General features: G+C 36.4%; 3 protein-coding genes across 4 annotated transcripts in view; all 3 read left to right on the forward strand.

Annotated features, from left to right (window-relative positions):
* LOC142354756 (uncharacterized) overlaps positions 1–14,707 on the forward strand; it is a 128,224-nt gene that overhangs the window by 69,230 nt on the left and 44,287 nt on the right. The gene's annotated exons all lie outside the window — the stretch shown is intronic.
* On the forward strand, positions 2,125–2,849 carry LOC142344576 (dihydrofolate reductase-like). The gene has a single exon (XM_075396359.1). It carries the CDS (start codon positions 2,129–2,131, stop codon positions 2,717–2,719), a length of 591 nt encoding a protein of 196 aa, XP_075252474.1. The 5' UTR covers positions 2,125–2,128; the 3' UTR covers positions 2,720–2,849.
* On the forward strand, positions 4,903–8,268 carry LOC142344583 (uncharacterized). Its single transcript, XM_075396371.1, has 2 exons — positions 4,903–6,417; positions 7,625–8,268. Exons 1-2 carry the CDS (start codon positions 5,307–5,309, stop codon positions 8,074–8,076), a joined length of 1,563 nt encoding a protein of 520 aa, XP_075252486.1. The 5' UTR covers positions 4,903–5,306; the 3' UTR covers positions 8,077–8,268.

The following is a 14,707-nucleotide window of genomic DNA, read 5'->3' on the forward strand; positions in this document are numbered from 1 at the left end:
CATTTGAGGAAAAACCACATTTGTAGAGGTTTTCTTTCAGAGGTTCAGATTCTTGAATCTAAACTGACCGCAAAACTCCGCTTGATGGTGTTCAGGTCATCTATTCTTTTGATTGGAAACTGCTTGAATATCCATATCCCTACACCTCCCCCTCTTTTCAATAACAGTTAATGATGACCTCGACTGGTGAATAAACTTTTGACAACTGCCAAAAAAGCCATTCGTATTTTTTGTTTGTTCTTGTTTCTAGCAGATAGGAAAGACATTTGGTCGACAGCTTTTAAAGAATTTTGATTATCTGCTATTTTTCAGGCTTCTTCAATTAATGTACCAATTTGTAGGAGCATCTGTGAAACTCACTTTGGAGTACTGGTCTATTGTTTTCCAGCTTCTATATGAGATGTGCCAGGGTTATATTCGATATCTGGACATTTTTAAGAATAGTTTCTATGACTGTTATCATATCGGTTTTGTTGACGAATCAAAACCCTAGTGAAAACTAATTGTTGTTTACTAACATTTGACAAATATTGTAATTTGTTTGTGTGATATAATTTGTGTGGCTTTTGAAGAAAATCAGTTCGCCGGAAATTCAAAATTTAATTTTAAAATCACAAATAAATTTGAAAACTTTGAAACAAAAATTTTTTAGTCGCAAGGCTGAAGTCGCCCAACTTTATCAGAATTTGTTGGGGGTATGGAAAATATTCCATTCCTTTGTAAATGCCAAAACATTTTAAGTGCGTAATATTGGAAACTATTTTGAATGGCACACATTTTTGAGTGCACACTTTCCTGTCTTAGATCATTTGCCTTAAGACCTGACTAAGAACATAGACATTGAAACACTGGAATTCGCCTCTAATTTGATCAGCGATGCTGGTGATTTTTGGATTCAGTCATCAATTGCTTCGTTGATTGAAGAAATCCTTCAGTATAGACCTTTTTTTAGCTTAGGAAACTTGGCTTGTAGCAACCTTATGTGGCTTGAATTTAGTTATACTTTCTAACTAAGACACCCATTTGCTTAGCTGCCTTTTTTCCATCACTTACCGTATCAATAGCATTCTGTCCCAAATGAAAGAAGAGGCAGGCTTTCAGTTTTGTTCAAGCAGAATAAGAGTCCGTGATAAAGACATTCGGAAATGAAGCAATATACTTGCAAATTGGAATAATCGGAGTTCAAGTGCAGCGAATTGGCGGGATAGATTTTCTTTGTATGAGGTAAGCAATTATCTTGCTGATGTTTGTTTTCTTGCAAGATCAACGAACACTTGTCGCTCAAGATAACCAATTTTTGCGAGCGAAAAACATTCAGTCCAGTGGAAAACATGCAGTATTGTCTGTTAAATTTGATCTTGTTAGCCGTCTCCCGGGAACTGAATAGGAGAGATTTCTTAATCTATCTGAAACGAAGACTAGCAATTATCCGGTGCCTCTTGCATTGTAAATTTTCCTTTTACACTTTGATTTTTCCGCTATTCACAATTTGACGCAGCTGAATTTAAATGGCGCTACAAGTACAATGAAAAAGCGACAAAATTAGTCTCCTTTAATCAGGTTAAATTATTACAATCCATATTGTGGCCTATGATGAGCTCGAATAAAATCAGTTGAATCTTCTTAGTGAAGTGAGAGCAATCCTTGCGACATTGGTCTGCTATTTTTTCATTGGAGGACATCACTCGTTAATTGGAAAAAGGGCTGTGTGCTGGACGGTGTTATGGAATTTACCTGACTACAACAAATAGATGAGAAAGTTGCTGATTTGTTTCGCTTCTCTGCTCTTCGTTTTTCTTCATAGTCGTTTTAGTACTGCATCATTGAACAAGATAGATGTACAGTGCCTCTTCCACCTGAGGTGATCCAAGTTTAGCTGTAAAAAGTGCTCGTGTTTTTTTTTTTGGGGGGGGGGGGGCTGTCTGAGTATACTAGTCAGGTGCTGATAAGTTTTTTCTGAAGGTTATTCAGTCCACGTTATATACCTCTAAATCGATTTCAGGATTGAAGCTAGTTGCCGCACGCTATATGCGTGACACTACTTCTCAATTCGTGGACACGAATAGAGTACGTTTTAAAATTGTGCTTTGTTAATTCTTCATTGAAATATTTGCTCTTTAGAGGTCAAATGAGTAATTTGCCCAATCTGAATATCATAGTTGCAGCGTGTCACGGCAATGGTATCGGATTCCAAGGTCGTCTTCCATGGTTCCTGCCGGCTGAAATGCGCTATTTCCGAGAAGTGACCCAAGAACGTCGCGAAGAACTATTGAACACTTGTGAACGGAATGCGTGTATAATGGGACGGAAGACGTGGGAGTCGATTCCAGATAGATTCAAGCCCCTTAAAAATAGATGGAATTTGGTAGTTTCCAATACTTTGACTCAATCTGATTTCGGCGATCACTCTGTGGACCAAATTGTAGTAGTCAGGAGCTTGCAGGAAGCAATGGAGAAGATAGCAGAAAATGGGAAAATTGATAGAACGTGGGTGATTGGAGGGAATCGGTTGTATCAAGAAGCTATGGCTACAGATCAGATCGAAAACATCTATTTCACTGAGATTGATGCTGAATTTGAATGTGACGTTTTCTTTCCCCAAATTGACAGTCAGAGATTTGAATTGAGTAGTAAAAGCGAACTTCACGAAGAGAATGATCTGAAATACAAGTTTTTGATTTACAGAAAGATTTCAAATAAATGTTCATGTGCCGTGTGAAGGAAGGTCAGATGGAAAGAAGTTTTACAGGATTAGTGTCGCGTTTAAATAATTGGTTTGAATGTTTGATATTGTGATGCAACATTGTGATTATCTTGAAGCTTTTCAAATTGAGAATTTGTTTTCCTCATTTTAATACCGTTTTAGTTTCTGGAGGCTCTTGGTAAATCTTGATAGAAGGCCGACTGCAGCTCAACGCTTATAATTGGAAAATTATACCGCTTCTTTCGGGTGGTTTTTATTTATAGTTTTTTGATCCGACCCAATCTTAGTGGGGTGAACAGGTTCATTCATAGTAGAGTTGCGAGTGGTATCATAAGTAAGCCCATCGAACGTAGAATATTTAATAATAAGGATTTTTAACTTTGTTTTCCAAGGAGTTAACGGGAGATTTAAAGTTGTGAACATTTGGCTGATTTTTGTTCTTTTCGTTCACATTTTTCGTAATTTTTGCTCAAATTTTCATCAATTTGGCCAGGTGTCAAAATTGTTATAGATAGTGTTTTTGGGTCTACTTTTAAAGATAGAGGAAGGTGATCCGAGTTTTTTGGATTTTTAACTAAATTTTTAAGTTCTTGAAAATTAAGATAAAATCTTCATGAGAAATGGCAACAAATATGATTCTGTAGCCCACTTTGTCAGAATTTGCCCGAAATACGGACCTAAATACTGGTGACAGAATCTTCGTTGCCTCAGATGAGAGCTATTGTTGCTTCTTCTTCTTAAGAGTGTTGTTGAATGAAAGTTCTGCTGGCTTTCTGCTAATTCGATGTTTTTCCAAATTGAATTGTTTGTTTCTAATACATTAATTTTTTGGGCAAATCATTCTTTGTGCCAAAGTTTGAGCTAATTACGTGTTTTCAATAGACTTGCAGTGACAGCAAGTCTCTTTTTGATCTCATCGTGAATTTTCGCAATCGAAAAGGATTTGGATTGTATTGGAGCGTTCTTTTTATTAAATCCTCTGAAATAAAGTTTGTAGCAATTGTATTAGTCGGGTGGTCATTTTTTTGCAATTTTTTGCTTGACCAATTTGTTTGCCTGACCCATTTGACTTTTCGTCCGTAAAAACGGGATAAACAGGTAGCGCCCAGTGGGCATTAGGTTCCATTGGGGGGCTTTAAGAACAGATGTAGATGATTTAATGTATTTTTTCAGAAGCAGGACATTTTTGCATCCAATGCTTGTTATGCACACAATGGTTGGAAGATTATCTGTTTAAAATTATATCAATTCGGTCTCTTTTTGTTTATGCGATTTTTGGCATGACTGAATTTTCGTCTGACCCTTTCGGCTTTTCGTCCTCAAAAACGGGAGAAACAGGTAGCCTTCGGAGGGCATTAAGTTCTCTTAGACCTTCCTATACTCTGTGAATGTGATTCAACAAAATTGTTTTGAGGACACATCTTCATGTTGTGAAGGGCGGCTCTTAATCTGAAAAGTTTGACGCCCCTCAGTCACCCCCCCTCCCGCCATCAGCCCCCCGCAACACTCACTGTTCATCTTCTCCCACCTGATATGAACCCCCCTCTCATCTAGCCTTCGCGAGCCTATCCTCAGTCGCTTGAACGCAGAAGGTGCAATGAACATATATGTTTTCATAGAAAAGCTCGGTTTTTGGCTTCCACGAAATGTTTTCGTGAACTTTAAATGAATTCTTGTTCTTGTTACTGTCAATAATCAGAGGTCCAAATGACCTCCTATTGAGGTATAAGTGAACAGGCCTAATACTTTGAGTTGATGACCTATCGCTCCTATGACTTCAAATATACTTCTTTTATATGTCAATGATTTTTTAAACTTAGCTCAATTTTTTATCTCGTATTCGTCCTGAACTATCTCCTCCATTGACATCCGAAAGTTGCAAAGAGCTAAATGAATTTTGGCAGTTTTGAAAGCAGTATTTTTAACTCTCTGCTCCTCTATTTAAAAAAATTGAGCCGGCTTTGTATAGTGATCAGCTCTGAGTATCAGCCCACATACTACTACTAATATGCCTATTATTATTATGATACAAATGCAACTAGGGTACCAATTAAAAACGGCAATAAGTGCCTGTATCCCTCCAAAATTACCTGCGAATTGCAGCTCTTTGCGACAGCTACACCAACATCATCAGCCCTGAGTTTGTAAATATCTACGAGTAGTGGTCTTCAAGTCAGTCAAATGTCAAATAGTTTTGGTTTATTTGTTTCGAAGAATTATACACATCTTCAGTTTTCTATTTTTCATTTTCAAGCTTAAAACATATTAGTTGGACATGGGAACACATAGATAACAATTTTTAGAATAGATATCTGTTTTCTGAACAAGCAAAGCACCTGTAGTTGTTCAACCATTTAGAAACATTCCGGTCATTTTTGGGCTTTGAACAATGCAATGATTTGACCAATAGTCACCACGCACATAACCATTAATGAAATTAAAGCTTGAATATGTTGTTTGCTGAATTAATTATTTAGCAGAGAAATGTCGGATTAAAGGGTATAAATGCGAGTTATTTACTTATATGCTCTGATAACTAAGTAGTTTGAAATAATATTATATTTTGGTAAGTTGATAGTCCGTCCTACTGTGAGTTCAAGCAATGAACAAATTATACCTGAAATGTTTCCTTTTCATCTGGTTAATTAGTCTGTATTCAGCTGAAGGTTTGAATATTTTGATGGTATCCGCTTGTCAGAGTGGTCATATCACACCGCTAAGTGGGTTACAACGAGTGTTAGCTGATCAGGGCCATGAGATTGAACTGTTTATGGGCGATGACTGTTGCGAAAAAGCTGAAAAATTCTACAAAAACGTTACAAAATGCGACAGTTTTCCGTTGTTTTCAATGTTTCACATTACTGTATCCAACCCAATTGAAGCATTCATGGATCCAGACATAACCCAAATGATGGCGAGAAACGGAACCAATTTAACTTTTTTCAAAATTAGCCAGCATATTAAAAACTCGGAGAAAAAGTATGACGTGATTGTTCATGACTTTTTCTTCACTGGTGCGAATTTGGCTGCTAAATTACATAAAATTCCAGTCGTTGCGTTTTATCCTGGACCAATGATTATGGAAACTGTCGATGAGCCTGGAACCCAGAGGAGTATCATGTACCTGCCCGAAACCTCGCTTCCAAGTTTTATAATTAAAATAATCGACGCCCTAAGTTCGTACATATGGCAAAAAGTTGTCTCCGATGGAATATATCGGTATGTTATACAAATTGAGAAGGAATTTGAAATCAAACCGTATTTCAAAGACAATAACGTTGACTTCATTCTGCCCTTTTCATATTACTATTTACATAGTGTACTGATTGTGGTCGGACCTCCCAACTTGATTGTTCCAAGTAAGTCTTATTTGGAAAAGGAAAATAATATTTACCCAATTGGTTTCATTCCCGACGATCAATACTTCAGGCCTTTTGATGATAAACTTGGCATGTTTCTGGAGAGGTCTAAGCGACCCGTTATATACATGTCCCTGGGAACTGTATTTCAGCTTCCATTTGATCAACTTGAAATTATATACTCGGAATTGGCCAATCAGAAGTCGTATTCGATCATCTGGTCAGCTTCATCGGGTTTTTATGAAGATTTGAAAAAGGTTGACAAGGGAAGTGAAAACTTGCTATTAGTGACAGGAGTTGCTCAGATGACGCTGTTAGCGAGGGAAGAAGTCAAAGTTTTCATTACTCACGCAGGTAGGATATTTTCACAGTTAATATATTTGCATGACCTGTGAATGTAATTTGACCATTGTTTACTATCGGGCCAGGGACTATCATCAATCTTCGATTGAGGTTACCGTGAATTGGCACATCTATTTAAAAGAAATTACTGTTTTCGAGAAGCCTCTATAGTCCGTGCTGTTTCGCTCAGCACATTGTATGTCTCTATTCTGAAGTACTATAAATTGGCCTAGTTAATACAAAAATCATTTGTTTTTGAAAGGCGACGATAACATAAGGTAGTTTACAAAAATTTAGCAAACAAAGCAAGCATTTTTTATAGAATTGCGTAGGCGTAAATCTAGTGGTTTAAGATTTGTTTTATATCGAGTTTTTCTATGCTGTTAGCTGTTTGAAACACCTTATAGTTTCCTAGTTTGTTTGTTTATCGAACTGTTTGTTCAGGTTTTAATTGCGAGACAGGATTTGCCAGAGAATTTTTGACCTCTTCCAAGTCGAACAGGTTATGTCAGCTGTTTTCAATGTATTGATTGTTCACAAGTAAAGTTCGTTCTAATTTTAATAGAACTGTTGGTCAGTTTCATATGATTTGGATTTCAGGTACTTAAATAGATTAAAATTTAAGTGTGCGATGATAAAACCAAAATTTTACCCGTAGTTTAAAATTTGTTTTAGCCTGCCGATGTTTTTCATTTGCATCTGCTTTATTCTGAGATAATATCCATGTGGCAATTTCAGGAGATTATTTTTCTAATTTATCTCAAGTATATTTAATGCTAAATAAACTACTAAAAAGTTATTTTTTTAGACAGTGCTATAGTTGTTGTTGGTCAATGCTGTAATGAATTTTGGAAAAATGTATTTGATGAGAGCAGATTTTAGTCAAAATTACATCTTGTGCTTTTTCAAATCATAACATTAACATCTTTGTATTTTAAGTTTGTGTTTGCTTCGTACTTTTTTGTTGATGTGGATTCATTTCTGTTTTTTGTTTCCTTTCCGAAATAGTGTGCTTTTCCGTAAGGTTTTTGGAAACCGCTTAACAATATTTCCTGAACAAAAATTTTTTGATCTCAAAATTTAGTTGAAACTGCATTTCTTATAGTAATCAAGTACTGATAAAAATTTGTTTGTTTGCAGTTAGTTGAAACTGTCGGTGAATGCCAAATTACGGAATTTTAAATGGCAGGTCTTAGGTTCCATGATGTGGATCTTTTAGGTGCCAATTCGTTCCAGGAAGGTATCTACTCAGAAGTACCTATGCTCGTGTTTCCTGGTTTTGGTGACCAGCCCTACAACGCACGTGAGTTGGTTGAACATGGAATGGCGCTGCCATTGACGTCCTTGACGAGTAAAGAAATCTGCAAAAAACTTGACAAAATTCTTGACATCGATAACTACAAGGAAATGAAAGCAAACTTTAAATTTACAAAGGATTTTATGAAGTCGTTTGGTGGGTTCCCCAGAGGTGCTGAAGTAGTAAAAGCTGCTGCAAGAGGGGAGATCCAAGTTCGAACACCGCCTCCCCTTTACAACATTCTAAATGATCAAATGTTGACTATTTACTCGGTCTTTGCCGTGATGATTACTGCTCTGTTGGCTATTTTTGGGTCGCTTGTCTTCTTTTGTTGCAGATGTTTTGCAAAACCGAAAAAGGCGAAAACACTCTGAAATTTTCGCAAGAAGGAAAACCTTGCCATGATAGCGGAACATATTCAAAAAGATAATGGAACCTATATTTTGATATCTAATATGCAGTAAATTTCTCGAATTAGTTTACCGAAGATAATGGTTTGAATTGTTGAATATCATCTAGAAATTAGTACGAAAGCAGTATTCTGAACTAAATGATTTTTTCAATAATTTCTTTACAGATGCGAGAGTCGAGTGCCCTTATCAGCTTTATTTTGGCTATTTATCCAAAAGCGGGTCTTGGATAAATCTTTTTTATTGAATGTTCTCGAACAAAGTTTGAAACAATTATTGCGAACGTGTTGTTCTTTTCTTTTGTAAAATTTTTTTTGTTTGACCGTTTTGACTTTTCGAGTGACTTTTGCACCCTTGACTTTTTGATTTTGGGTGATCTAAATTTATTTCTCATTCACAAGTGTCAGCAGAGGCGGCGGTTCGCTACTAAAATGAAAAATGATCCTAAATTGGTGTATTTTGTGTTTACTTTAAATATTAGTGGTCATAGTAGTATATATTAACCTCTAATGACGTCATTTGAAGCCCCCATTAGTGAATTAAGTTACCCCCCCCCCCCCGGATGAAGCAGGCTGTAATAGATTTCAGCTCCCACTAGTCGTTCGAGAGCAATTTTTTGGGCTTCTTGGTTATGTTCTAGATTTTATTTGTCAACGCTTCGAAACTCGGCTCAAAATTAAAGTCTTCAATTAACTGCGAGTTTTGAGCAGCTCAAGTGATTTTAGCTCACTCTCAGAGATATTGACTTATTTACAGAGGGAAAGTCATGTTTTCCACGCAAAATTTTGGAATTAATGTGCTGGTTCAACTACGTGTAAGCGACTTCTGTAAGTCACCGGGAATGACTTGTGAGCGATTTGTGTAAGTCACTTTTGTTATTCGGCATTATTTCATTTCAAAGAATTTGATTTATGTTGGTGCTCTGTCATTTTTACTATTCAAATTATTTGGACTCTGAAGGGAGCATCGGAGAACTGTCTTTTCTAATCAATTTTGTTGGAGTGAATTTTGAAACAGAACAAAACGCATGAAAAAATGCAAAGTGGTTTGAGCTTTTGAACCAAATTGGAAGGTGGAGCGAAAAGAGCGGTTTTTTGTCCATGTCGCTGTTGTCGAGAGAGCTAGAGGAGTGAAAACATTTTGTTAGCGAGCTGTTTTGTTAGTTCACGTGCGGCTTTTTCAAGCAGTTTTTTTGCGTGTAACAAAAAGTTACACGCAAAAAAACTGCTTGAAAAAGTCGAACGTAAACTATCAAATAAGCTCGCTAACTAAATTTTCTCACTCCTGTAGTAGCTCTCGACAAATTTTTTCGATTTTCATTCAAACATTCTTTTAAACCGAAAAGGAGAAGAGGATTGAATTCGTTATAATTGTAGTCTTAGGTGGATTGAAGTCTATGGGTAACAAATATGAGTTTAATGCTAATTTAGAGGTTTTTCTCCTACTCTCCGGGTTCTTAGAGTATACTTGTTATTTTTGCTTTCTATTCCGGTAAATGATATACGCCTTCGATAAACGCAAAAACGCCCGGTGGAATTCTTAGGTACCTATTGATTACATTTTGTTGGTATGAAACTGTGTTTTGTGGAGAAATTTGAAATAAAATCGAAAAATTTTGCAATCGTTGTTGCAACTAATTTGCGTTTTTTTTTCAACTTTCCTTGAAAAATGGAAAAATTTGTGAGCCTATAATGGTTTGTGTATTGTTTTGTGACGCCTCTCCGTCTAGGTACCTATTCTTAGGTACCTATTGATTACATTTTGTTGGTATGAAACTGTGTTTTGTGGAGAAATTTGAAATAAAATCGAAAAATTTTGCAATCGTTGTTGCAACTAATTTGCGTTTTTTTTCAACTTTCCTTGAAAAATGGAAAAATTTGTGAGCCTATAATGGTTTGTGTATTGTTTTGTGACGCCTCTCCGAGTCATTTTGATTGTTTTCTGCTATGTTTAAAAATCTGTGACTTCGCTTTTCACAGGATGCAATGTCAAATACCGCTCGTATCAACAAAGGAGCGTTAATCTGATTTTATATTCTATCCGCTGAATAAAAATAAAATTAAAGAGCTGTATGCTACAGTTTTTGTTCATACATTGTTCTGAGAGTGATAGCGGAAAGAAATTACCGACTTTTTGATCTCGTGCGGTATTTTCAAAGCAGTTTCGTAATGTTCACCAACTTTTCCTGCCCAAAGGATTTCTCTGACAAGTTTCAGCATCTAATTACATATTTGGGGCTTTTTGAGATTCTATGTAACTTAAAGTTCGAACTTTTTATTGTCATTTTGCCGTTATCGACGCTTTTAAAGTGGTCTTCGTATTCATTTTTGATTTTTCTACAGTCTAAGGAGAGTTGCGTGTTAGCATTTAATCTTTTTGTTGTGGTAAATTTGGAATAACCTTTTCAATTCATGTGAAACATTTTTTGGGTTGTTTTTAAATATTGAGTAAAGTAAGTCCAGTTCGGGACTTTGAACTATTGACTACTGAATGTTTAACATGCCATTATTTTCAGTAAATAAATTCGTGTTTTAATTTTTTGCTTTCTGCGTGTTTGTTGTTAAGTGTGTCTTGGTGCGAGGTAGTTATCGCTCTTAGAGAAGAGGTGGTATGCCCAATTTTTGAAAACAATTTTTCTGACGTCTTTGTAACAAGAATTGTAGTCAGTTTTGTAAATTGTTCCTCATTGTTTCTTTGTCGTATGTATTGTATTTTTGTTTTGCTTACGTGTCGTTACTCATTGCTTGAAAGAATCAGTATGGCAAGGTCTGTTGATTAATTTGGAGTCGCAACTTGGTTACATTTAAAAAAATATTTGAAGCTTTCATTTTGTTCTTTTTTATTGATTTTTACTCCTTTGTTTTAAGTAGTTTATTGAAATAGATCGGTGTTTCAAATTGGTTGTGGTTAATGTCAGCATTTCCACTCGTTTCTGGTTATGTACTGTTTTAAGATCCCTTCATTATTTTGACTTTTTCTTGTCAATCTAGAGTGATGGCTTGGCAGGGTGTTAAACGGTGCGACATAGCGAATAGCCTGATCATTTTCACAGTACTTTCAAAGTGGAATGAAAAATTGGTGTTTAAACAAATTTTCGGTTTTTTAGTGATATTTTTTCCTGGAGCGGAATTTTGTTTTTTTTCTCTTGAAAGAGCCGACACGTGTTCCAATTCTGATGAGTTGCGTTTTATAATTGATTTCACCGGCCTTCGTTTGCAAATAACTTGATATGTTTGACTTTTTGCACCGATTAATTTTCATACTCAAGCACCATTTTGTCTTAAGAGTTGCAGGGATTTTTTTAAAACTAAATCCTTCATTTATTGGTACTTTCGACACTGTGTGGTTTAGTGTTATTAAAAAAGGATTGTGTTTTATAATGTTAAACATTATTATGTGCTTGAATATAATTTGAGAACATAGTCACTTTTAATTTCTTTCACGCCAGGAAAAGATATACAATTTTAAAATTTTTCTCTGATTGGCTAATTTTTTTGTTATTGGGTTGTGCTTAGTTAACAAGTACAGTCTAGTTTTTGTAAAATTCTTGATTGTCAGGTTGTTAGATTATTTTATTTCTTCCCATTGAGGATTTTTTTGGGTTCCTTTTTGTATAATATCACACGGGACAATATATTTTCAGCTTTTAAGACGGGATAAGTTTGTAAACCAGTGGTCAATAAGTTTCATTAGTTACATTAGCCAGCTAGTTTCCTAAATGCCATTATGGGGAAGGCTAGTGTTTAGTGGCTTAGGCTATTTTTCCATTTTTTCAAAACTTTTTGGATTGTCGGTCCCTCATGTGCTCAAAAAAGTATCTGGCAGCCTGTCAGTTTGTTGATATGTGGATTTTGATTGGAAACAGTCGGCTTTATACACATACAGAAATTAGAACGTTTAGCATAATTGTCTATTTTTGCATTGGATTATATTTGGCTTTCGTGATTTCAAGCGGATAATAAAACCTCTAAGCTTTAGTTTTTGCTTGAAAGAAAACGAATTGATGGTTATAAATTTTTTTTAAATTTTTGCTCCTTTTGTCAGGAAACGGGCTTGATTTGTAAATTTTTGATCTTTTTTATTTGCTGAGAAAACTTGGTTTCTTGATGCTAGATTTTTTAATTTTGACTTTTTTTATACAGTGCCCTGAGATGATTATCTAAGATTATCTAAGCATGATCATGCGTTTGTGTTTGCACTTGTTTTTGTTTGTATATATATATATATATATATATATATATATATATATATATATATTTGTGTTTGTGAGTGAGAGAGAGAGAGAGTGAATCCGATATTTGGTTTTTGCGCTGGAGTGTGCACATGATCAATTGGGCTCTTACTTGTTTTTGTGCGTGCTTGTGTTTGTTTAATGTATATGCTTGTTTGTGTGAGTGTATGTGACAGAGAGAGTGAGTGAGTAATTGTTACGATCTCATACACTCATTTCTTTTTGTCTTTTGATTAATAGCTGCGGTAGCGATTGTAGAGTGGAGCTATTCCTTGCCCTTATCGTTTCTTTTTCAATTGTTTGGACTGTATTGGGTCGCTGTCTCTAATAAAATCCGTTCACTCATTTCTCGATTTTTTCATTGTCATCTAGAAATCGCATACGAGTGCTCATTTTAGTTAGCCACGCCGAACAAATAAAGTACGCAAAGACAACGAGAAAAGCGTCCTGTTACCTGTAAGTTTTCTAGCAAAGAAAGAATGAACATTTAAGAAATCAAGCCCTGTTTCCTTACCGAAGGCGCAAAAAATCTTCAACTAATTTCAACTAATTAGTTGAACTACATTTCAACTAATTTTCTTTAAGCAAAAATTAAAACTCACTTTTAAAATTGAGAGAAAAATATTAAGAGAACTTAAATTGTAGAACCCCTTTGATATTAGCGCATTGGACAACATGTTTTCCTATTGTTTTTCGATCACAAGCAGAATACTTGGCATCTGCGAAAAATTTATTGGACCCAGAGAGATCTAAGTGTCATAAAAACTTATACAAAAATTCAAATGAGCAAAATGGACGTAAAGTTTGCTGAAGAATGTCTTGTTGTTCAATTCCTCGGAACAAACATTGAAATAGTAATATCTATACGAGAGCCCAGCTGCAAGCTCAAAAGTGTTCTTATTTTCCTATGAACTCATGTATCACGAAAGCCAAGTATAATACAATGAAAATTTTGCAATAAACGTTTTACTTATATTTGCTTAATTCTTTAAAGCCAGTTATTTTTTCACCCAAAATCTACAGAACAACAAACTGCCAGGCTACCAGAGGCAACGGTTGTCCAGCAAACGCTGAACTTTGAAGCCGCACCACTCCCCTGCCCAACTCTCCGCGGTTCGTAGTCTCAAGAAGTATTGATGAGGAGATCCAAAAACCCGAGACTGCTCCGCGCGTGAGCTTCTAGCGACATTGACCGCTCTAATAGGTCATAGCTGCCCGACTCCAACTTGGTTCGGAGTCTTAAGAAGTATCGAAGAGGAGATAAGAAAACTTGCGACTACTCCGCACAGGAGCTTTCTGTGACAATAACAGCTCATAGGGGATAGCTGCGCAATTCCACCCAGGTTGAGAGTCTCAAGAAGTACCGACGACGAGATACAAAAACCTGCGGCTGCTCGGTGGAGGAGCTTCTTGTGACAATAGCAGCTCTAATAGGAGATAGCTGCCCAACTCAACCCCGCTTGGTAGTCTCAAGAAGTTTTTACAGGGAGGTACAATAAAACCGCGACTGCTCCACCCAGGTGCTTCTTGTGACAATAACAACTCTAATAAAGCATAGCTGCCCAACTCAACCGCGGTTGGTAGTCTCAAGAAGTATCGACGAGAAGATACATAAAAACCTGCGACTGCTCGGCCGAGGAGGTTCTTCTGACAATAACGGCTCTAATAGGGGATAGCTATACAACTCCACCCCGGAGCTATACAGCTCCACACCCTGTTGGGAGTCTCAAAAAGTAACGACGCGGAGACAGAATAATCTGCGATTACTCCGCGCAGGAACTTCTTGGAACATTAACAGCTCATAAAGGGGAGTAGAATGGTTTAATTTTCTATTCTGGCATTTCGTGAAATATCCAGGTGTCTGACAACACATATAGGTGTATGTCTTCAGACAATGCTCTTGTCTAAAGATGACTAAGTGCTAGGAAAGAAAGAGACGGAACAGTTCAAACAACCCTTGAATCCGTCAAAAAAATCCTTGTCTTGCCCATCACCAATTTGCGAAGCTGTCAGAAACTTGAAGAATGGTAAAGCTAGTGGACAAGATGGCATCTCAGCTGTAATGATAAATGAGCTGCAAAATTACGGCATTGTGCAGGTGCTCTGGGACATAATAGACAAGTCATGGAGCACAAAATCTGGTTCCAAAGACTGAAAGATTGCGGAGATTACGCTAAACATCCGAAATACGCTGTTTGCCGGCATGTGAAGATTTGACGGAAGTGACTGTTCCTATATTGTGCGGCTGCTGTGGTCTAACCTTAGAACCTTGGTCTAAATTCGACCTTGTCTCAATGAATGGTTTTTGTTTTGATGGTTTCTTTTTCGCCAGCCATTTGGAGCTTTCTGGTGTAAAGTCATGGA

The sequence above is a fragment of the Convolutriloba macropyga genome, chromosome 1 (assembly GCF_964194025.1).
Source record: "Convolutriloba macropyga chromosome 1, txConMacr16.3, whole genome shotgun sequence".
Classification (NCBI taxonomy): Eukaryota; Metazoa; Xenacoelomorpha; order Acoela; family Convolutidae; genus Convolutriloba; species Convolutriloba macropyga.

Bases quoted from the DNA above. Each gene is read 5' to 3' on its own strand.
- LOC142344576 (XM_075396359.1), top strand. From the start codon at position 2,129: ATGAGTAATTTGCCCAATCTGAATATCATAGTTGCAGCGTGTCACGGC.
- LOC142344583 (XM_075396371.1), top strand. From the start codon at position 5,307: ATGAACAAATTATACCTGAAATGTTTCCTTTTCATCTGGTTAATTAGT. The intron at 6,418-7,624 runs GTAGGATATTTT...TGGATCTTTTAG, and splicing joins AGTTTTCATTACTCACGCAG to GTGCCAATTCGTTCCAGGAA.